At 44.9% G+C, this 25146-nt stretch overlaps 1 protein-coding gene across 1 annotated transcript in view; it reads right to left on the reverse strand.

Moving 5' to 3' along the window:
* Window positions 1-6075: 6075 nt before the first annotated feature.
* LOC135517185 (disco-interacting protein 2 homolog C-like) overlaps window positions 6076-25146 on the reverse strand; it is a 32977-nt gene continuing 13906 nt past the window's right edge. Inside the window, 16 exon segments of the mRNA XM_064941268.1 lie at window positions 6076-8245; window positions 8442-8565; window positions 8666-8840; window positions 8974-9048; window positions 10785-10842; window positions 10921-10982; window positions 11191-11361; window positions 15692-15860; window positions 15982-16112; window positions 16626-16735; window positions 18406-18517; window positions 18899-19020; window positions 19227-19350; window positions 20439-20519; window positions 20646-20746; window positions 25140-25146. The exon segment at window positions 25140-25146 is cut by the window's right edge and continues 195 nt beyond it. Of these exon segments, the coding sequence (XP_064797340.1) occupies window positions 7993-8245; window positions 8442-8565; window positions 8666-8840; window positions 8974-9048; window positions 10785-10842; window positions 10921-10982; window positions 11191-11361; window positions 15692-15860; window positions 15982-16112; window positions 16626-16735; window positions 18406-18517; window positions 18899-19020; window positions 19227-19350; window positions 20439-20519; window positions 20646-20746; window positions 25140-25146 (1875 nt within the window). The 3' untranslated portion in view covers window positions 6076-7992.

Here is a 25146-nt window from a genome sequence, read left to right on the forward strand (position 1 = left end):
TATGCTCGTGTCACTGGGCAGCTCGCGGCTGTGCTTTCCTTTGTAGTCTGTAATAGTTTGACAAAATGAGGTGGAAACTGAGCTGCACTTCCTAACCTCCTGCCAAATGTATGATTCAATATTGGAGACACATATTTCCTTCCAATTACACAGCCCCACAAAGAATGAATAAACAAATCCAATTTTGATAAACTCCCATATCTGTTGGGTGAAATACCACAGTGTTCCATCAGAGCAGCAGTTCCACATGAAAAGGGCAACCAGTGAAGAACAAACACCATTGTAAATACAACCCATATTTATCTTTCTTTATTTTCCCTTTTGTACTTTAACAATTTGCACATCACTATATCACTGTACATATCCATAATATGACGTTTGAAATGTGTCTATTCTTCTGAATGAGTGTAATGTTTACTGTACATTTTTTATTGATTATGTCACTTTTGTTTGTTGATTATGTCACCACTGCCTGTTCACCCCGCTATCATCCAGAAGGCGAGGTCAGTACAGGTGCATCAAAGCTGGGACCGAGAGACTGAAAAACAGCTTCTATCTCAAGGCCATCAGACTGTTAAACAGCCACCACTAACATTGAGTGGCTGCTGCCAACACACTGACACTGACTCAACTCCAGCCACTTTAATAATGGGAATTGATGGGAAATGATGTAAATATATCACTAGCCACTTTAAACAATGCTACCTTATATAATGTTACTTACCCTACACTATTCATCTCATATGCATACGTATATACTGTACTCTATATCATCGACTGCATCCTTATGTAATACATGTATCACTAGCCACTTTAACTATGCCACTTTGTTTACATACTCATCTCATATGTATATACTGTACTCGATACCATCTACTGTATCTTGCCTATGCTGCTCTGTACCATCACTCATTCATATATCCTTATGTACATATTCTTTATCCCCTTACACTGTGTATAAGACAGTAGTTTAGGAATTGTTAGTTAGATTAATTGTTGGTTATTACTGCATTGTCGGAACTAGAAGCACAAGCATTTCGCTACACTCGCATTAACATCTGCTAACCATGTGTATGTGACAAATAAAATTTGATTTGATGATTTGATTTGATTTATCTATTTAACTTGCTTTTGCATTGTAAACATATGTTTCCCATGCTAATAAAGCCTTTTGAAATTAATTGAAAATTGAGAGAGAGATTGAGAGCAAGTGAGACAAAGTGAGAGAGAGAGAGAGAGAGAGAGAGAGAGAGAGAGAGAGAGAGAGAGAGAGAGAGAGAGAGAGTCAGATCTGAAAACTCTAAAAGTTATTTTGTTTGTTAGGACTAGTACTAAGAGGTATGAGTTGAGTGTCAGAGTGAAGGACATGAAGCCTAAGCCTATACTTCCTGGGCGATCATTTCGCCCTCTACCCCCTTCAGCTCACAGCACCATCACAGTGAACTCTAGTGGCCTTCACCTGAACTACACCCTACATGCTTGTAGCCTTATAAACCAGATATATCCCAGCACAGGTACTCTGATGAATTCCTGTAAGGAGAAGAGAGGAGAGAGAAGGAGGAGAGGATAGAGGAGAGGGAGAGAAAGATAGAAGAGGGGGTGAAGAGAAGAGCAAAGAAAGGGAGAGGGGAAGAGAGTAGATTGAGAGGAGAGAACAGGATAGAGTGAAAATAGAAGAAGAGGTGAGAGGGGAAAGGGGAAATGGAAGAGAGGTGGACATTCCAGTGATAAACCCATCTCAGCTGTGCTCTGTCAACCTCACATATAATTAAGTCTTTTTCGAGTTTAATGTGATGATGAAGAATGATTTTATACCATAACAACATTTGTATGACTTTGAGAGAGAGAGAGAGAGAGAGAGAGAGAGAGAGAGAGAGAGAGAGAGAGAGAGAGAGAGATAGAAAGAGAGAGAGAGAGAGAGAGAGAGAGAGAGTCAGATCTGAAAACTCTAAAAGTTATTTTGTTTGTTAGGACTAGTACTAAGAGGTATGAGTTGAGTGTCAGAGTGAAGGACATGAAGCCTAAGCCTATACTTCCTGGGCGATCATTTCGCCCTCTACCCCCTTCAGCTCACAGCACCATCACAGTGAACTCTAGTGGCCTTCACCTGAACTACACCCTACATGCTTGTAGCCTTATAAACCAGATATATCCCAGCACAGGTACTCTGATGAATTCCTGTAAGGAGAAGAGAGGAGAGAGAAGGAGGAGAGGATAGAGGAGAGGGAGAGAAAGATAGAAGAGGGGGTGAAGAGAAGAGCAAAGAAAGGGAAAGGGGAAGAGAGTAGATTGAGAGGAGAGAACAGGATAGAGTGAAAATAGAAGAAGAGGGGAGAGGGGAAAGGGGAAATGGAAGAGAGGTGGAAATTCCAGTGATAAACCCATCTCAGCTGTGCTCTGTCAACCTCACATATAATTAAGTCTTTTTCGAGTTTAATGTGATGATGAAGAATGATTTTATACCATAACAATATTTGTATGACTTTGAGAGAGAGAGAGAGAGAGAGAGAGAGAGAGAGAGAAAGAGAGAGAGACAGAGAGAAAGAGAGAGACAGAGAGAGAGGGGAGAGAGAGAGAGAGAGAGAGAGAGAGAAAGAGAGAGAGACAGAGAGAAAGAGAGAGAGACAGAGAGAGAGAGAGAGAGAGAGAGAGAGAGAGAGAGAGAGAGAAAGAGAGAGAGAGAGAGAGAGAGAGAGAGAGAGAGAGAGAGAGAGAGAGAGAGAGAGAATAAGGCTGGGGTTAGGGTTAAGGGCAATTATTCAGTCTTAGGCAAGGTTACCCATTACACAACCACTTTTGTCCCTGGAGGGTTTAACGACCTGAGAGGGTGAAAAAAGGAGTCATGGTATTATCTATGAAGGGAGAGTGGATAAAAGGAGACAGAGAAAGAAAGAGAGAGAGAAAGGAAGAGAAAGACAAGATGGAGAGTGTAGTGACCCAACTTTAACATTAATCAGTATAATGCTATTTATCTAATTAACTAACTGTTTTTAATTGTTACCTGATAGGATCTGGGGGCACCACGAGAGTGGTTCATTAAAGAGTTACCATCTCTTGAATTAAACTCTAAAAGGTCTTTACCTATCACATATATAATTAGTCAACTTATTAACCATAACCTCGTAACATATCAGCATTCTGAACAGTGGTAACCTCCTTGCATTTACAAAAAAACAGAGCTTTACTTATGATTCAATACTATCATGTCGCAGAGCTCTCATGTCCATGTACACTGTGCTAGGGTCTGGTCCGGAGGTGCTCTGTAACCAATCACAGGACAGGGAGGCGATATTATCTCCACGCACGCATGCACACACGCACGCACACACGCAGTAACAGGATAGTCCTACTTAAATTAGCATTCAAAGATACTTTACTTAACCTCTTGAACCTCTGGGGGCAGTATTTCATTTTTGGATGAAAAACGTTCCCGTTTTTAACATGATATTTTGTCACGAAAAGATGCTCGACTATGCATATAATTGACAGCTTTGGAAAGAAAACACTGACGTTTCCAAAACTGCAAAGATATTGTCTGTGAGTGCCACAGAACTAATACTACAGTCAAAACCAAGATGAAATCTCATACAGGAAGTGAGCCAGATTTTGGAGGCGCTGTGTTCCAATGTCTCCTTATATGGCTGTGAATGCGCAAGGAATGAGCCTACACTTTCTGTCGTTTCCCCAAGGTGTTTGCAGCATTGTGACGTATTTGTAGGCATATCATTGGAAAATTGACCATAAGAGACTACATTTACCAGGTGTCCGCTCGGTGTCCTCCGTCGAAAACTATTGCGTAATCTCCAGGTGCGTGCATTTTTCCATTTTGAACAGAGGAGAAACCAAACTGCAATGAGTGATTTATCATTGAATAGATATGTGAAAAACACCTTGAGGATTGATTCTAAACAACGTTTGCCATGTTTCTGTTGATATTATGGAGTTCATTTGGAAAAACGTTTGCGTTGTAATGACTGAATTTTCGGGGGTTTTTCTTAGCCAAACGTGATGAACAAAACGGAGCAATTTCTCCTACACAAATAATCTTTTTTGGAAAAACTGAACATTTGCTATCTCACTGAGAGTCTCCTCACTGAAAACATCCGAAGTTCTTCAAAGATAAATTATTTTATTTGAATGCTTTTCTTGTTTTTTGAAAATGTTGCCTGCTGAATGCTAGGCTTAATGCTATGCTAGCTATCAATACTCTTACACAAATGTAGCTATGGTTGAAAAGCATTTTTTGAAAATCTGAGATGACAGTGTTGTTAACAAAAGGCTAAGCTTGTGAGCCAATATATTTATTTCATTTTATTTGCGATTTTCATGAATAGTTAACGTTGCGTTATGGTAATGAGCTTGAGGCTATAATTACGCTCCCGGATACGGGATTGCTCGTCGCAACAGGTTAACGGCTAATCAGCAGTTCCAGTAAATGTCCGGGAGGTGAGTGTATTGTCTCCTCTTCATGTTGAGATCCAAAGTTCAAACCATTTTAAAAGTGTAGCTGCTGCTTCACGCTTTTTCTGGTCTAATGTGTTAACTTCTTAAAGCATCATTTATACCTTTTGCTCGAAAGGGGCAGTTCTGGCAGGCTGACGCACTCTCTGACCTCACTCCAGGGTGGTGATTACTCACTGTGCATTGTTACGGAAAACAATTATCTCTTATTGCTTCTCACTTCACATCCTTCTCATAACAAAAACACTTACATCATTTTTCATATTACATGCACAACCCATAGTATGGAAACTTAATCTACATAGTGGGTATACTTTCCAAGTTACGGTATTTCCGTTGTAACATTTTTAATGGCATCACAAAATAACAAACAAAATAGATCGCCTCTGACCATTCCCCATGTTCTACGTTAAAAATATTGTTCCAGTATTCGCTTTGAACGTGTTAGAGTTTCAGCAGGATAAGGTCTGTTGAGACAAAGAACATTCCTTTGGTGAATTTTGAGAGCACAGGCCTGGATCTTCTCAGTTGATTTACAACAGGACGTGAGTTGTTAACCCCCACTAGTTCTTTCCTTTCCCCTCTGTGGGTGAGAGGGGGTCTGATTGAAGTTATTCATTGCAAACTGATGTGACCTATTTAAATGATCATAGACAGTCATGACAAGAGTGATAGTCTCAGAGCTTTGGAAGTGCCTGTCCAATGAGAATCACATAATTCAAACTCATATTCTATCAACTCATTCCCAAATTATTGCCTGAATTGGACCATTTGCCTGTCCTGCTCAGCATTCAAAATGTAACAAGTACTTTTGGGTGTCAGGGAAAATGTATGGAGTAAAAGTTGCTAAAAAATAAATAGTAAAGTACAGATACCTCAAAAAACTACTTAAGTACTTTACACCACTGGTCCTTTACTTGAAGTTGTAGCCAAAGCATAAATTAGACAAACCAATCGGTTTGGAGATATTGTAAAGATGTTTCCTAATTTATGACGTCCCATTAGATTTTCTGTTTTCACAGTTCCAGGTGGAAGTTATGAGCCTTTATTGATGTCACTTGTTAAATCCACCTCAATCAGTGCCTTTGAACGGGGTATGGTAGTAGGTGACAGGCGCACCGGTTTGAGTGTGTCAAGAACTACAACGCTGCTGGGTTTTCACGCTCAACAGTTTCCTGTGTGTATCAAGAATGGTCCGCCATCCAAAGGTTATCCAGTCAACTTGACACAACTGTGGGAAGCATTGGGTTCAACATGGGCCAGCATCCCTGTGAAACATTTTTGACACAAATTGAGAATGTTCTGAGGGCAAAAGGGGGTGTGCAACTCAATATTAGGAAGACGTTCCTAATGTTTTGTGTACTGTGTATGTGATTGTATACAAATGTAAGCAAAGTTTGAAATTAGGTTTTAGTCCAATATCTATTTGGGCTTCTTGTGGTAAATATGTAATTATGCTCCAGCCCGTTGACTAACCACTCAATAAAAACCTGCCTTACTACCTCAGGTAAGGACTAGTAAAGGGAACTGATCCTAGAACTTGTGCAACTCCTTTCTCTTTCCACTGAGCACCACTCAAAGTATTAGAAGCAATAACAGCACACCAGACACGGCTTAACCAATCAAAGCACTTTATTGCACTGTATAGTGTGATGTGGAGCCAATGGCAGGTTCTTATAAAAGTGTCATTTTTATATTTTCATCATGTGTACAAAACAATCACACACACCTGTACCGTACAAAATCAACACTATTTGCACACAATACACGCACGCACGCGCACACGCACAAAATGCAGTCTCTCTCACCTCTCTAGTTCCTGTACCAGGCTTAACCCTACCTACAAGACTCCTCTCTCTAACACACAGTCAGGGGCTCCCGAGAGGCGCAGCGGTCTAAGGCACCGCATCTCAGTGCTAAAGTAGTCACTACAGACCCTGGTTCAATTCCAGGCTGTATTACAACCGGACGTGATTGGGAGTCCCATAGGGTGGCGCACAATTGACCCAGCATCGTCCACGTTAGGGTTTGGCCCGGGGTAGGCTGTCAACATAAATAAGAATTTGTTCTTCACTGACATGCCTCGTTAATGCCTCGCTTGTAAGTAAGCATTTCACGGTAAGATCTACACCTTTTGTATTCAGCGCATGTAACAAATAAAATGTCATTTGATTTGATTAAAATTAGCAGGTTGGCATTTATTATCATGAGTCTTGCCCGAGAGGCAGCTCTGCAGAGTGGTCACTAGCTGGAATCAAATCAGATTTGAAACCTTAACTCTAATCTTAACCACACTTCTAACCCTAATGCCTAACCTTCGCCTGAAATTAAAGCCCCAAAAAAGCACATTTTTGATTTCATGAATTTTTACATTATAGCCAATTTTGACATCGCAGCTGGCCCATCTAGCAAAAACCACTCAGTTCTGCTTCTAGGACAATACTCATAGCAATAAACATTAACATGAAATTATGTTTTTCACAGAAAAGTTGATAACATAGACGATGCCATAAGTGATCATTTTATGACTGATAAATACATTTCTTCTAAACTCTTTTGCTTCCACACTTCCCTGTGGGTGCGTCCCAAACAAGGGCTTATTTTGTATATAGTGTCCAATTTATGACCATAGTCCCAACAGTGCACTTCAAGGGAATAGGCTACCATTTAGAATGTCTCTTGTGTTTCTGGTCCAGAGCTGGGCTTAACAACTCCTATTTCCCTCTGCTACATACTGGGCTCTCTTAGTAGAATCACATATTACCATAATAAAATGCTTACAACGGTCAAACATTGTTGGATAGAAACAATTGTGTACTTCTAACATGTTAACTTGGCATTTAGGAGTTAATTGTCTTTAGGAAACAAATTGTTAAGGATGTATGCGATTCTTATAAGAGGAGTGAACTGTATCACATTCATTCACACACACACACGCACACACACACGCACACACAAACACACGCACAAACACACGCACACACACACAAACACACGCACACACACGCACGCACACACCGCAGGTGGAGAAAGCTGTATAACAGGTCCTCAGTGTGTTCCAGTTCTCGCCGTATAGATCATTTTGTTTATGTACAATATTTATATTTATACACTAATCTGAACCCCCTGTCTTTTTCTGACAAAATACTTGAATAACTTAATTTTTCATGTCTATTTCATTAAGAAAACAGATATGTTCAGAGATATTTTCTCTCTCTCCTAACGGGTAACAACCGGTGGTGTAGTCAGAACACAGTGTTCCTCTAAGGCTTTGAACAGCAACTTCCTGTCTAGGTGACAGGTTTAACTGGGGGTGCAGAAACAGCTATACCTCCACCACAGCACAACTAAAGGAACAGACAACTGGCACCACACCATATGACCATGTGCAGATTCTAAAATACAGTACGTCTTGATTTGCAATGAACAACACCAGCGATATACACGCACGTACGCATACACACACATGCTAACACACACATCCCCCTCTCTTACGTCCACCCACACCCCCCCCCGAATGGGGCGGCTGGGTTACATGTTATAAGCCACGTAGATGGGGTCTAGCTGGTCCTGTAGGAAGCCGTCCCGGAGATGCATGCGCTGCTTCTCCCCGCGAGAGTTGATGGGGATCACCCCGATGTCTGTTACCACGACGACACCAACGATGAGGTAATGCTCTTCCAGCACCGCCTTGGTCACCATGGGAACCAGGTCCAGGGCTTCCTGCTCCGAGCCTTCTAGTTCCACCACAACTACCAGCAGGTTAGTCCAGGGAAACACAGCACTGTGGCACAACACACACACACACACACACACACACACACACACACACACACACACACACACACACACACACACACACACACACACACACACACACACACACACAGATGAGTCCTTTGGAACTATATTGGTTCTACCTATATAAAGAAGAGAAATAGGATCAGCTTTTGTGTTGTTTCAGATGTTTAGTGATGTACCATTCCATGATGCTCTGGTGCGTCCTGATAACGGAGGTCTCGATGTCTATAGGATGATACCTCATCCCCCTCAGCTCCATGGCCTCCTCCAACGCGCCCACCACATACAGCGCATCATGTCTCTCTGGGAACAGAACACAGAGAAAGGTGTGTGTGTGTATGTCTGTGCGTGAACAATATTCGTCTGTACATGTTTTTATGTGTGTTTTTGTGCGTGTGTATACCTCCGCTGGCATCAGTGAGTTCAGTACGTCGTAAGAAGCCCAGGTATCCGGTGCGAGCCCAGACAGTGGACGTGTCTCCGAAGCTGAGTCTGGAGGTGAAGTGATCAGACTGAAGGACCTCCTCTCCATAACCACTGTAATATCCACTGCCATTATGGGCACTGTGCACCCAGATCTAGAGAGGGGAGTGGAAGAGAGAGAGATTGAAATTCATGTAAAATGATCTCTCTCTCTCGCATCTTTACTGGGGTAACATAAAATCATGAAACAAGTTTATTAAATCAATCAGTTTGTGTGTGTATGCTGACCTCTCCTAGGTGGGAGTCTCCCAGGGGTCCCTTGGTCTCTGGGTTGGCGATGATGATGCGGACACCAGGTAGGATCTGAAACAGTAACCATAATTACGCTACAATGCTTCCTTCTCCACGTAAAGCATATATGAGATATTCTGGTCTATCTGTAGAGAGCTGCAGCCGAACAACACAGTCGGGAGCTATAGAAGCTGGGTCTTACTGTACCACACAGACAGGAGATCTAGAAGCTGTCTTACTGAACCACTCAGTCATTAGCTCTAGAAGCTGAGTCTTACTGAACCACACAGTCAGGAGCCATAGAAGCTGAGTCTTACTGAACCACACAGTCAGGAGATCTATAAGCTGAGTTTTACTGAACCACACAGTCAGGAGCTCTAGAATCTGAGTATAACTGAACCACACATGCATAAGCTCTAGAAGCTGAGTCTTAGTGAACCACACAGTCAGGAGCTCAAAAAGTTGAGTCTTACTGAACCACAAATTCAGGAGCTCTAGAACCTGTCTTACTGAACAGCACAGTCAGGAGCTCTAGAAGCTAAGTCTTACTGAACCACACAGTCAGATGATCTAGAAGCAGAGTCTTGCTGAAACACACAGTCAGGAGCTTTAGAAGCTGTCTTACTGAACCTAAAAGTTAGGAGCTCTAGAAGCGGAGTCTTACGGAACCACAAAGGCATGAGCTCTAGAAGCGGAGTCTTACTGAACAACACAGACATGAGCTCTAGAAGCTGAGTCTCACGGAACCACAAAGGCATGAGCTCTAGAAGCTGAGTCTTACTGAATCACACAGTCAGGAGCTCTAGAAGCGTTCTTCCTGAACCACACAGTCAGGAGCTCTAGAAGCTGAATCTCACTGAACCACACAGTCAGGAGCTCTCGAAGCTGAGTCTTACTGAATCACACAGTCAGATGATCTAGAAGCGGAGTCTTACTGAAACACACAGTCAGGAGCTTTAGAAGCTGTCTTACTGAACCTAAAAGTTAGGAGCTCTAGAAGCGGAGTCTTACGGAACCACAAAGGCATGAGCTCTAGAAGCTGAGTCTTACTGAACCACACAGTCAGGAGCTATAGAAGCGTTCTTCCTGAACCACACAGTCAGGAGCTCTAGAAGCTGAATCTCACTGAACCACACAGTCAGGAGCTCTCGAAGCTGAGTCTTACTGAATCACACAGTCAGATGATCTAGAAGCGAAGTCTTTCTGAACCACACAGTCAGGTGATCTAGAAGCTGTCTTACTGAACCACACAGTCAGGTGATCTAGAAGCTGTCTTACTGAACCAAAGAGTCAGGATCTCTAGAAGCGGAGTGTTACTGAACCACACAGTCAGGAGCTTTAGAAGCTGAGTCTTACTGGACCACACAGTCAGGAGCTATAGAAGCGATCTTCCTGAACCACACAGTCAGGAGCTATAAAAGCGGAGTCTTACTGAACCACACAGTCAGGAGCTCTAGAAGCTGAGTCTTACTGAACCACACAGTCAGGAGCTCCAGAAGCGGTCTTACTGAACCACACAGTCAGGAGCTCTAGAAGCTAAGTCTTTCTGAACCACACAGTCAAGAGATCTAGAAGCTGTCTTACTGAACCAAAGAGTCAGGAGCTCTAGAAGCTGAGTCTTACTGAACCACACAGTCAGGAGATCTGTAAGCTGAATCTTACTGAACCACACAGTCAGGAGCTCTAGAAGCTGAGTCTTACTGAACCACACAGTCAGGAGCTCCAGAAGTTGAGTCTTACTCAGTCTTAGTACACTTCAGTCATGAAACTTTCTGACGCAAAATGTTAAAACATAACACAGGACCCACCTTTCCTGACTCCATGAGAGGGAGACTGTGAGGAGAACCTCTCTCCACCAACCGAACCCTGAGAGACAAAGAAACTGTTATTCAAGTTAATTGATTGATCTGATTGGTTGTTGCTGTGACTGATAGGCAGACATACCTATCATGTCGCAGAGCTCTCATGTCCACGTAAACTGTAGTAGGGTCTGGTCCGGAGGTGCCCTGTAACCAATCACAGGACAGGGTGACCATGTTGTCGCACACGCACCACCACACACACACTCACACAAACACACACACACACACACACACACACACACACACACACACACACACACACACACACACACACACACACACACACACACACACACACACACACACACACACACACACACACACACACACACATACATACACACACACTTACCTGCAGACAGATAGCCAGGTTGACCCTACAACCAAATGCTGTGCTGACAGATCGGGGGTGCAGGCCCAGGTCTTTAAACAGCTTGGAGAAGGAGTGTGTTAGAGACATCCTGGGTCTCTCCTCTGCTACCACAACACACGCCCTCACACGGGACAGGTCCAGGCCTCGCGCCTGGAGAGGAAGAGGAGGAGCGAGAGGGAAGAGAGGGAGGAATAGAGGGGGAAGAGAAGAGACGGAGGAGAGAGGGGGAAGAGAAGAGAGGGGAAGGAGAGGGGGAAGAGAAGAGAGGGAGGAGAGAGGGGGAAGAGAAGAGGGAGGAGAGAGGGGAAGAGAAGAGAGGGTAAGGAGAGGGGGAAGAGAAGAGGGAGGAGAGAGGGGGAAGACAAGAGGGAGGAGAGAGGGGGAAGACAAGAGGGAGGAGAGAGGGGGAAGAGAACAGAGGGAGGAGAGAGGGGGAAGAGAACAGAGGGAGGAGAGAGGGGTGAAGAGAAGAGAGGGGAAAGAGAAGAGAGGGGAAAGAGGAGAGGGAAAGAGGAGAGGGGGGAAAGGAGGAGAGGGAAAGAGGAGAGACAGGGGAAAGAGGAGAGGGAAAGAGGAGAGGGAAAGAGGAGAGGGGGGAAAGAGGAGAGGAAAAGATGAGAGGGGGGAAAAGAGGAGAGGGACAGAGGAGAGACAGGGGAAAGAGGAGAGGGAAAGAGGAGAGGGGGGAAAAGAGGAGAGGGAAAGAGGAGAGACAGGGGAAAGAGGAGAGGGAAAGAGGAGAGGGGGGAAAAGAGGAGAGGGAAAGAGGAGAGACAGGGGAAAGAGGAGAGGGAAAGAGGAGAGGGGGGAAAAGAGGAGGGAAAGAGGAGAGAGGGTATTACATATAAGTACATGACATTTCAATCATTACCTCCCTCACATCCGCCCTCTCATCTATCATCCTACCTCCTCCCTCTCATCATACTCATCCTCCCGCTCATTCTCCCTCTCACCCCACCTGCTGATGACTATATAAAGCTGTGGTTTGTTCCTTGATCTGTTCCTTGTGTGTGTCTCAGTCAGCTTCCAGTTTCCATGGCGATTTCCATGGCGAAAGTTTATCTCTTAAAATAAACTCTCTCTGTCCATCAGCAAACAATTACACAACACCTCAGGCCACAAACACACCGTTTACTGAGTCAATTCAAAGACATTACAAAGAGCACTTTTATTTCTCCCTGCAGTTGAATTGTGTGTGTTTGTGGATGTGTGTAAGAGTTCTCATTCTCAGCCCAAACCCGATGGGGCCCGGCCGGGCCTCAAATTATTTGAATTGATTCATGCCGGGCGGGTTTCAAGCTTGTCGTGTTACGAAATTAAAACTGTCTATCTGCGCACCTATTACTACTGCTCTCTGTCTCAGTAGCAGACACAAGCAGTGCCAAGACTGCAATATTGGCTGGGCCAGAGAAATTAGTGGCCATGATTAAACTTATTTTACTGATCATTGAAATGTTTCAAATTGCAATACGAATAGACCAGAGTGCATCCTGGAGAATGATGATCCACAAGACCCGACAGCCAGCACATCTCAGAATGGCATCTGTTAAAGCAGATACATACAAATGAAATGCACCCAATATGACTGCCCTGCTAATATGCATTTGCTGGACCTTTGAAAGTAGACCTATAACTGATCCAAAGGTCATTTCGGAATAAAACGTGCATTGCATTGATTGGGTCATGCACCGATCATTGACCACACACGGCTATTGCTTTTATAACGGTTAAATATGAATTTGGGAGTTTCAGTATAAGCAACCATTTCATACATGCCTTCAATTGCATTTATTCCAATGTTGTCATCATTTAGTTGATGATAACTAAGGTGAGTTTTCCTCTCTCTGTTTCCTCACTTCGCATTGTTCTCAACACCAGTTTATATTAATATACTGTTTTCTAGAAATCAGGCTTTTTTTTCCAAGTTCAGTCTCATTGCATTTCTGTGATGTCAGACTGGTCCTGGACTCGGGCTTTAATGGGGCTTGGGTAAGACTGGGCTCAAATTTTCAGGCCAGACGAGAACTCTAGCGTGTGTATGATGGGAACTCTAGCGCGTGTGTGGTGAGAACTCTAGCGTGTGTACGATGGGAACTCTAGCGCGTGTACGATGGGAACTCTAGCGCGTGTGTGGTGAGAACTCTAGCTCGTGTACAATGGGAAATCTAGCGCGTGTACGATGGGAACTCTAGCGTGTGTACAATGGGAACTCTAGTGCGTGTATGATGGGAACTCTAGCTCGTGTGTACAATGAGAACACTAGAGCATGTGTGGTGAGAACTCTAGCGAGTGTGATGAGAACTCTAGCACGCGTGTTTGATGAGAACTCTAGCGTGTTAGCGGTGAAAACTCTAGTGTGTGTGTAGTGAGAACTCTAGCGTGTGTATGATGAGAACTCTAGCATGTGTGTGGTGAGAACTCTAGCACGTGTACGATGGGAACTCTAGCGCGTATGTGGTGAGAACTCTAGCGTGTGTGTGGTGAGAACTCTAGCGCATGTGTGGTGAGAACTCTAGCGCGTGTGTGGTGAGAACTCTAGCGTGTGTGTGGTGAGAACTCTAGCGCATGTGTGGTGAGAACTCTAGCGCGTGTACGATGGGAACTCTAGCGCGTGTACGATGGGAACTCTAGTGCGTGTGTGGTGAGAACTCTAGTGCGTGTACAATGGGAACTCTAGCGCGTGTGTGGTGAGAACTCTAGCGCGTGTGTGGTGAGAACTCTAGCGCGTGTGTGGTGAGAACTCTAGCGCGTGTGTGGTGAGAACTCTAGCGTGTGTACGATGGGAACTCTAGCGCGTGTGTGGTGAGAACTCTAGTGCGTGTACAATGGGAACTCTAGCGCGTGTGTGGTGAGAACTCTAGCGCGTGTGTGGTGAGAACTCTAGCGTGTGTACGATGGGAACTCTAGCGCGTGTGTGGTGAGAACTCTAGTGCGTGTACAATGGGAACTCTAGCGCGTGTGTGGTGAGAACTCTAGCGCGTGTACGATGGGAACTCTAGCGCCTGTGTGGTGAGAACTCTAGTGTGTGTACAATGGGAACTCTAGCGCGTGTACGATGGGAACTCTAGCGCATGTACAATGGGAACTCTAGTGCATGTATGATGGGAACTCTAGCTCGTGTGTACAATGAGAACACTAGAGCATGTGTGGTGAGAACTCTAGCGTGTGTGTGATGAGAACTCTAGCGTGTGTGCAATGGCAACTCTAGCGCGTGTGTGATGAGAACTCTAGCGCGCGTGTTTGATGAGAACTCTAGCGTGTTAGCGGTGAAAACTCTAGTGTGTGTGTGGTGAGAACTCTAGCGTGTGTTTGATGAGAACTCTAGCGTGTGTGTGGTGAGAACTCTAGCGCGTGTACGATGGGAACTCTAGCGCGTGTGTGGTGAGAACTCTAGCATGTGTGTGATGAGAACTAGCATGTGTGATGAGAACTCTAGCGTGTGTGTGGTGAGAACTCTAGCATGTGTGTGGTGACAACTCTAGCATGTGTGTGGTGAGAACACGAGCGTGTGTACGATGAGAACTCTAGCGCGTGTGTGGTGAGAACTCTAGCGTGTGTTTGATGAGAACTCTAGCGTGTGTGCAATGGGAACTCTAGCGTGTGTTTGATGAGAACTCTAGCGTGTGTGCGATGGGAACTCTAGCGTGTGTGTGGTGAGAACTCTAGCGTGTGTGCGATGGGAACTCTAGCGTGTGTGTGGTGAGAACTCTAGTGTGTGTTTGATGAGAACTCTAACGTGTGTGCAGTGAGAACTCTAGTGTGTGTGTGGTGAGAACTCTAGCGTGTGTGTGGTGAGAACTCTAGCGTGTGTGTGGTGAGAACTCTAGCGTGTGTTTGATGAGAACTCTAGCGCGTGTGCAATGGGAACTCTAGCGTGTGTGTGGTGAGAACTCTAGCGTGTGTTTGATGAGAACTCTAGCGTGTGTGCAATGGAAACTCTAGCGTGTGTGTGGTGAGAACTCTAGCGTGTGTGTGGTGAGAACTCTAGCGTGTGTTTGATGAAAACTCTAGCGTGTGTGTGGTGAGAACTCTAGCATGTGTTTGATGAGAACTCTAGCGTGTGTGTGGTGAGAACTCTAGCATGTGTGTAATGGGAACTGTAGCGTGTGTGTGGTGAGAACTCTAGCATGTGTTTGATGAGAACTCTAGCGTGTGTGTGGTGAGAACTCTAGCATGTGTTTGATGAGAACTCTAGCGTGTGTGTGGTGAGAACTCTAGCATGTGTGCAATGGGAACTCTAGCGTGTGTGTGGTGAGAACTCTAGCGTGTGTGCAATGGGAACTGTAGCGTGTGTGGTGAGAACTCTAGCGTGTGTTTGATGAGAACTCTAGCGTGTGTGTGGTGAGAACTCTAGCATGTGTGCAATGGGAACTCTAGCGTGTGTGTGGTGAGAACTCTAGCATGTGTTTGATGAGAACTCCAGCGTGTGTGTGGTGAGAACTCTAGCGTGTGTTTGATGAGAACACTAGCGTGTGTGTACCTTCAGTGCCTCTGTCTGCAGGCCCAGTCCTTTAGTGCAGAGCTCCATGACGCTGTAGGAACAGAAGGTGTCTCTGACTCGGAGCTGGCTGACAGCGAGCAGCCACAGGGCTGGGTTAGACTCCAACTCTACTGGAGGGATCAGGATCGACTGATGGCCACTGTACACACTGAAGAGAGTTAAAATCAGTTGTTGGATATTGAAACTGTTGTTGAATTGGTGTGTGTGTGTATGTGTTCGTGCATGCGTGCCTCTGTGCAAGTGTTACGGTTGTGTGTGTGTGTGTGTACCTGCAGAGACACCAGAGGACGAAGCCCAGGCCACAGTAGGGGTCGAGACAGATTGCTACCTCTCTGGAGGGATACAGTTCACACTGCAGCTTCACTGACCGACAGAACGCTCCCACTGCATTATGGGATATCTACACACACACACACACACACACACACACACACACACACACACACACACACACACACACACACACACACACACACACACACACACACACACACACACACACACACACACACACACACACACACACACACACACACACCATGTTAGCAACCAGAAAAAAGCAGGGGATAAAGGTCAGGGATGGAGGTCAGAGGTTAGGGCTTAATGTTACCTGTACTCCAGCCAGCATGCCAGTAGTGGACACACTGAAGTCCAGGTAGGGTTAAAGGTCAGAACAGGGGTTAGGGGTCAGAGGTTAGGGCTTAATGTTACCTGTACTCCAGCCAGCATGCCAGTAGTGGACACACTGAAGTCCAGGTAGGGTTAAAGGTCAGAACAGGGGTTAGGGGTCAGAGGTTAGGGCTTAATGTTACCTGTACTCCAGCCAGCATGCCAGTAGTGGACACACTGAAGTCCAGGTAGGGTTAAAGGTCAGAACAGAGGTTAGGGGTCAGAGGTTAGGGCTTAATGTTACCTGTACTCCAGCCAGCATGCCAGTAGTGGACACACTGAAGTCCAGGTAGGCCAGGGCATCAGGGTTACAGGGCTTATACAGCGCTGGAGACTTCTTCTTTGGCAGGTCATCTGATAACACAACAATATTCAGTTAGAGACAGACTCTCTAGAGACAGCAGGAGCAGTAGAGATACTCTGAATGATCGGCTATGAAGATCCAATTGACATTTCCTCCAGAGGTGCTGACCAGTTGCACCCTCTACAACCACTGTGATTATTATTATTTGACCCTGCTGGTCATCTATGAATGTTTGAACATCTTGGCCATGTTCTGTTATAATCTCCACCTGGCACAGTCAGAAGAGGACTGGCCAACCCTTTCGCCTGGTTCCTCTCTAGGTTTCATCCTAGGTTCCGGCCATTCTAGGGAGTTTTTCCTAGCCACCGTGCTTCTACACCTGCATTGCTTGCTGTTTGGGGTTTTAGGCTGAGTTTCTGTCCAGCACTGAGATATCAGCTGATATAAGAAGGGCTTTATAAATACATTTGATTGATTGATTGAGTTATACACCAGTACAAACATCCAGCTAACAGCCTGACAGATACCGTACAAACATCCAGCTAACATTCTGATAGATACAGTACAAACATCCAGCGAACATTCTGACAGATACAGTACAAACATCCAGCTAACATTCTGACAGATACAGTACAAACATCCAGCTAACAGCCTGACAGATACAGTACAAACATCCAGCTAACATTCTGATAGATACAGTACAAACATCCAGCTAACATTCTGATAGATACAGTACAAACATCCAGCTAACATTCTGATAGATACAGTACAAACATCCAGCTAACAGCCTAACAGATACGGTACAAACATCCAGCTAACAGCCTGACAGATACAGTACAAACATCCAGCTAACAGCCTAACAGATACAGTACAAACATCCAGCTAACATTCTGACAGATACAGTACAAACATCCAGCTAACATTCTGATAGATACAGTACAAACATCCAGCTAACAGCCTGACAGATACAGAACAAACATCCAGCTAACATTCTGACAGATACAGTACAAACATCCAGCTAACATTCTGATAGATACAGTACAAACATCCAGCTAACATTCTGATAGATGCAGTACAAACATCCAGCTAACAGCCTGACAGATACAGAACAAACATCCAGCTAACATTCTGATAGATACAGTACAAACATCCAGCTAACATTCTGATAGATACAGTACAAACATCCAGCTAACATTCTGATAGATACAGTACAAACATCCAGCTAACATTCTGATAGATGCAGTACAAACATCCAGCTAACATTCTGATAGATACAGTACAAACATCCAGCTAACATTCTGATAGATACAGTACAAACATCCAGCTAACATTCTGACAGATACAGTACAAACATCCAGATAACATTCTGATAGATACAGTACAAACATCCAGCTAACATTCTGATAGATGCAGTACAAACATCCAGCTAACATTCTGATAGATACAGTACAGACATCCAGCTAACATTCTGACAGATACAGTACAAACATCCAGCTAACATTCTGACAGATACAGTACAAACATCCAGCTAACATTCTGACAGATACAGTACAAACATCCAGCTAACATTCTGACAGATACAGTACAAACATCCAGCTAACATTCTGACAGATACAGTACAAACATCCAGCTAACAGCCTGGCAGATACAGTACAAACATCCAGCTAGCATTTTGATAGATACAGTACAAACATCCAGCGAACATGTGGTCAGGGCTGACCTGTGTCCAGGACGGGAGGCCAGTTCCTGATGTCAACTGTAGCGACCGCCTCCTTGGACCGCAGCAGCTTACAGATGACCGCTGTGGTCATCACACAGGCCGAACGACTGACCTAGAGGGAGAGAGAGATAGATGAAGGGAGAGAGAAAATAGATGAAGAGAGAGAGAGAGAGATACGTAGATGAAGGGAGAGAAAGAGATTGATGAAGAGAGAGAGAGATAGATGAAGAGAGAGAAATGGATGAAGGAAGAGCGAGAGATGACAAGAGAGATAGATAGATGAAGAGAGAAATCGATAGATGAAGAGAGAGAGGTAAATGAAGAGAGAGATAGATGAGAGAGAGATAGATGAGAAAGAGATAGATGGAGAGAGAGAGAGAGAGAGAGAGAGAGAGAGAGAGATGCTACTACATTCTCTTATTCTTCTACCTCCTCTCCACCGGTTGCCTGGGCAGTATTGACCTGTAGTTTACCACAGTCGTTGACCTCTCACCTCTACGATCATCTTGACAGTGGGCAGTGTGGTTGAGATGTTCTGTGGGTGGGGCGGTCGGACAGTGATAGGAACACAGCCAGCATACAGACAACCGTAGAATGCTGCAATTAGGTCTATACCTGAAACACACATAAGAGAGAGAAGTGAAAAGTGTATTTGGGTGTACACATATGCTGTGTGTGTGTGTGTGTGTGTGTGTGTGTGTGTGTGTGTGTGTGTGTGTGTGTGTGTGTGTGTGTGTGTGTGTGTGTGTGTGTGTGTGTGTGTGTGTGTGTGTGTGTGTGTGCGCGTGCGTGTGTGCGCGTGCGTGTGTGTGTGTGTTTACCTGGTGGGTAGACCAGTGCTATGTGGTCTCCCTCCTGTAGTCCTCCTCTCTCCAGCAGCAGAGCAGCAACTCTCTCTGCCCTCTTATGGAGCTGAAGACACGTCAGAGAACTAGACACCGCTCCCTAGAGACAGATGGAGTGATAGAGCGCAATCAGATTCCAATCAAAGTTCGTAACAATCAGTCCAATCTGAGTCCGTAACAATCTGAGTCTGTAACAATCAGAGTCCGTAACAATCAGAATCCGTAAGAATTTGAGTCTGTAACAATCAGAGTCCAACCAGAGTCCGTAAAAATCAGAGTCTGTAACAATCAGAGTCTGTAACAATCAGAGTCCATAACAATCAGTCCAATCAGAGTCCGTAAACAATCAGAGTCCGTAACAATCAGATTCCAATCAGAGTCCGTAACAATCTGAGTCTGTAACAATCAGAGTCCAATCAGAGTCCGTAACAATCAGAGTCCAATCAGAGTCTTTAACAATGAGATTCCAATCAGACTCCGTAACAATCTGAGTCTGTAACAATCAGAGTCCAATCAGAGTCCTTAACAATCAGATTCCAATCAGAGTCCGTAACAATCTGAGTCTGTAACAATCGGAGTCCAATCAGAGTCCGTAACTATCTGAGTCTGTAACAATCAGAGTCTAATCAGAGTCCGTAACAATCAGAGTCCGTAACAATCAGAGTCTGTAACAATCTGAGTCCGTAACAATCAGAGTCCGTAACAATCTGAGTCCGTAACAATCAGAGTCCAATCAGAGTCCTTAACAATCAGATTCCAATCAGAGTCCATAACAGTCTGAGTCTGTAGCAATCAGAGTCCAATCAGAGTCCGTAACAATCAGAGTCCGTAACAATCAGAGTCCAATCAGAGTCTGTAACAATCAGATTCCAATCAGAATCCTTAACAATCAGAGTCCAAGACAATCAGAGTCCTTAAAAAATCCATGGCATAAGTGTGTGTGTGTGTGTGTGTCAGTGGAGGCTGGTGGGAGGAGCTATAGGAGGACAGGCTCATTGTAAAGGCTGGAATGGAATTCATGGAACGGTATCAAACACATCAAACATATAGAAACCATATATTTGACTCTGTTCCTTTTTACTCCATTTCAGCCATTAAAATGAGCCTGTCATCCTATAGCTCCTCCCACCAGCCTCCACTGCTGTGTGTGTGTATGTGTGTGTGTGTGTGTGTGTGTGTGTGTGTTACCCGGGAGCTAAGCAGTGTGTAGAGGATGTGTTCAGGCGTAGTCTGAGATCTCCACTGCAGAACCTCTGACAGGAACAGGAACTACATAACACACAACATGATATGCCATCACAGACTGTGTAATAACTATAATCCATCACAGTTTAAAACACATTATAAAATCCAGTGTGTATGTCAGGGGGAAGAAATACACAAACGATGTGTTACCTGGTCATTGTCATCAGTTTGTCCCAGGTCTCTGCCACTGGCCATAGCGATCCTCTTCCCAGACACCAGGTTCCCCACCATCACAGAGGCAGGGCCAATCTCTACAACACACACACAACACACACACACACAAGGTCAGGACACATCCAAAACATGATTTGAATGACCAGATACAACAAGCAGCTTGAGAGCTATAAGAGCTAACAATGTTCTTCAGGTTTCCGGCAAAGTTGCTCCTCATCGTTCACTAAATTCTAAATTCATTTTCATTCCAAATGGTTTAGCAGTCAGGCGTCTTTTGTCTTTGTCTTTGTCTTGTCGTGTCCTGTGTATATATCTTTTTTCTTCACATATTTGTACAAATATTTTTCTTAACCCCAACCTCAACATACTCCTCAACCCACTTCACCCAATGTGGTATTTATCTGCTATTATCTTTACTCTAGAACCGGAACCCCCAACAGAAGCTAGCCAGCAAACTAGCTACTAGCTAGAAGTCAGCTAGCCACTGCTAGCAGTCATCAGTTAACCTTTAGCCCGGACAACTCCTGCCAGTCTGCACAACGCGATTCAACCTAGAGCTTATCGGACATATTTATCTCCATATCCCTGGATACCTACCGCAAGCTCTGAACCTCTTCACCTGGATCATCACAGCTAGATAGCTGTTATCCGATTGGGTTCTCCTGGCTAACGTCTCTGTCCCGAAGCAAGCACCAATTAGCCTGGAGCTAGCCTATGCTAGGCCAATCTCCCGGCTAGCCGAAGAGGTCCATCAGCCACTCCTTGGGCCACAATATCTATTTTGCCAATTGGCCTGGACCCCTTTTATTGCCGATACGGAGCCCCGCCAATCCATCACGACTGGACTACCAACATAATCCGCTCGAGGGTTTTTTTCAACAGGCTCCTCCGTCCCGATGTCCCCGGAATGCCAATCTGCTAGCCTGCTAACCACGGCCCGCTAGGTGTCTAGAGCATACTGGACTGTTCGCTTAAGAGGTCCATCAGCCAATTTTTGGGGCTACAATACCTGTTTTTTCAATTGGCCTGGACCCTTTAACTACACGGACCCCTGCTGATCCATCACGACTGGTCTGCTGACGTAACCGCATGAGGGGGCTACAACAGACTTCTCCTGTTGTGATGTCCCTCTAAGGCCCTTCTACTATCCCTGGCCCGCTAGCCGTCTGAATCGCCGTGTCTCCAGCCCACCCAGCTACTCACTGGACCCAATGATCACTCTTCTACGCATGCCTCTCCCTAATGTCAATATGCCTTGTCCATTGCTGTTCTGGTTAGTGATTATTGTCTTATTTCACTGTAGAGCCTCCAGCCCTGCTCAATATGACTCAGCTAACCCTCTTGTCCCACCTCCCACACATGCAGTGACCTCACCTGGTTTAATTAATGTCTCTAGAGACAATACCTCTCTCATCGTCACTCACTGCCTAGGTTCACCTCCACTGTACTCACATCCTACCATAACTTTGTCTGTATATTATGCATTGAATCTATTCTACCGCGCCCAGAAACCTGCTCCTTTTACTCTCTGTTCTGAACACATGAGACAACCAGCTCTTATAGCCTTTAGCTGTACCCTTATCCTACTCCTCCTCTGCTCCTCTGGTGATGTAGAGGTTAATCGAGGCCCTGCAGTGCCGAGCTCCACTACCATGCCCCAGGCGCTCTCATTTGTCGACTTCTCTAACCGTAAAAGCCTTGGTTTCATGCATGTTAACATTAGAAGCCTCCTCCCTAAGTTTGTTTTATTCACTGCTCACACAAATCATCAATGAACCTACCAGGTAAAACCCCAAATACGTAAACACAGGCACCCTCATAGATATCCTAAACAACCCGCCCTACAAATACACCCTGTCCTCAACCAGGATCTCAGAGATCACTGCCTCATTGCTTGCATCCATTTTGGGTCTGCGGTCAAACAACCACCCATCATCATTGTCAAATGCTCCCTAAAACACTTCAATGAGCAGGCCTTTCTAATCGACCTGGCCCGGGTATCCTGGAAGGATATTGACCTCAATCCATGAGTAGAAGATGCCTGGTTATTCTTTAAAGTGCTTTCCTCACCATCTTCAATAAGCATTCAAAAAATGTAGAATTAAGAACAGATATAGCCCGTGGTTCACTCCAGACCTGACTGACCAGCACAAAAACATCCTGTGGTGTACTGCATTCGAATCGAGTAGCCACCGCGATATGCAACTTTTCAGGGAAAATAAGAACCAATATACACAGGCAGTTAGGAAAGCCTTTTTCAAACAGAAATTTGCATCCTGCAGCACAAACTCCAAAAAGTTCTGGGACACCGTAAAGTCCATGGAGAATAAGAGCACCTCCTCCCAGCTGCCCACTGCACTTTCAATAACCATTTTTCTACAGCTGGCCATGCTTTCCACCTGGCCACTCCTACCCTGGTCAACAGCACTGCACCACACACAGCAACTTGCAAAAGCCTCCCCCATTTCACCTTCACCCAAATCCAGATAGCTGATGTTCTAAAAAGCTGCAAAATCTGGACCCCTACAAATCAGCTGGGCTAGACAATCTGGACCCTCTCTTTCTAAAATTATCAGCCAAAATTGTTGCAACTCCTATTACTCGCCTGTTCAACCTCACTGTCTTATCATCTGAGATCCCCAAAGACTGGAAAGCTGCCGTGGTCATCCCCCTCTTCAAAGGGGGAGACACTCTAGGCCCAAACTGCTACAGACCTATATCAAAATCTAAAAAAAGCCAAGTTAACAAACAGATCACTGACCATTTCGAATCTCACCGTACCTTCTCCGCTATGCAATCTGGTTTCAGAGCTGGTCATGGGTATACCTCAGCCATGCACAAGGTCCTAAACGATATCATAACCTCCATCGATAAGAGACAATACTGTGCAGCTGTATTCATTGACCTGGCCAAGGCTTTCGACTCTGTCAATCACCACATCCTCATCAGCAGACTCAACAGCCTATGTTTCTCAAATGATTGCCTCAACTGGTTCACCAACTACTTCTCAGACAGAGTTCAGTGTGTCAATTCGGAGGGCCTGTTGTCTAGACCTCTGGCAGTCTCTATGGGGGTGCCACAGGGTTCAATTCTCATGCCGACTCTAATCTCTGTATACAATGTCTATGATGTCGCTCTTGCAGCTGGTGATTCTTTGATCCACCTCTACGCAGACCATACCATTATGTATACCTCTGGCCCTTCTTTGGACACTGTGTTAACTAACCTCCAGACGAGCTTCAATGCCATACAACTCTCCTTCTGTGGCCTCCAACTGCTCTTAAATGCAAGTCAAACTAAATGCATGCTCTTCAACCGATCGCTACCAGCACCTGCTCGCCTGTCCAGCGCTTCTGACTTAGAATATGTGGACATCTACAAATACCTAGGTGTCTGGTTAGACTAAACTCTCCTTCCAGACTCACAATAAGCATCTCCAATCCAAAATTAAATCTAGAATCGGCTTCCAATTTCGCAACAAAGCATCCTTCACTCATGCTGCCAAACATACCCTCGTAAAGCTGACTATCCTACTGATCCTTGACTTCGGCAATGTCATTTACAAAATAGCCTCCATCACTCTACTCAGCAAATTGGATGCAGTCTATCACAGTGCCATCCGTTTTGTCACCAAAGCCCCATATACTACCCACCACTGCGACCTGCATGCTCTCGTCGGCTGGCCCTCACTTCATACTCGTCGCCACCCACTGGCTCCAGGTCATCTATAAGTCTTTGCCAGGTAAAGCCCCGCCTTATCTCAACTCACTGGTCACCATAGCAGCACCCACCTGTAGCACGTGCTCCAGCAGGTATATTTCACTGGTCACCCCCAAAGCCAATTCTTCCTTTGGCCGCCTTTCCTTCCAGTTCTCTGCTGCCAATGACTGGAACGAATTGCAAAAATCACTGAAGCTGGAGTCTCATATCTCCCTCACTAACTTTAAGCATCAACTGTCAGAGCAGCTTACAGATCACTGCACCTGTACATAGCCCATCTGTTAATACCCCATCCAGCTACCTCATCCCCATACTGTTATTCATTTGAATTGTTTTGCTCCTTTGCACCCCAGTATCTCTACTTGCACATTCAGCTTCTGCACATCTATCACTCCAGTCTCTATCACTCCAGTGTTTATTGCTAAATTGTAATTCTTTCACCACTATGGCCTATTTATTGCCTTACCTCCCTTATCTTAACTCATTTGCACACACTGTATATAGACTCTTTTTTCTATTGTGTTATGGACTGTATGTTTTGTTTATTCCACGTGTAACTCTGTGTTGTTGTTTGTGTCGCACTGCTTTGCTTTATCTTGGCCAGGTCGCAGTTGTAAATGAGAACTTGTTCTCAACTAGCCTACCTGGTTAAATAAAGGTGAAATAAATAAATAAAATCAGCTCTGCTAAACACGCACACACTCTCTCTCTCTTTCTCTCTCTCTCTCGCTCTCTCTCTCTCTCTCTCACCTGGTTG

The sequence above is a fragment of the Oncorhynchus masou genome, chromosome 28 (genome assembly GCF_036934945.1).
Source record: "Oncorhynchus masou masou isolate Uvic2021 chromosome 28, UVic_Omas_1.1, whole genome shotgun sequence".
NCBI lineage: Eukaryota > Metazoa > Chordata > Actinopteri > Salmoniformes > Salmonidae > Oncorhynchus > Oncorhynchus masou.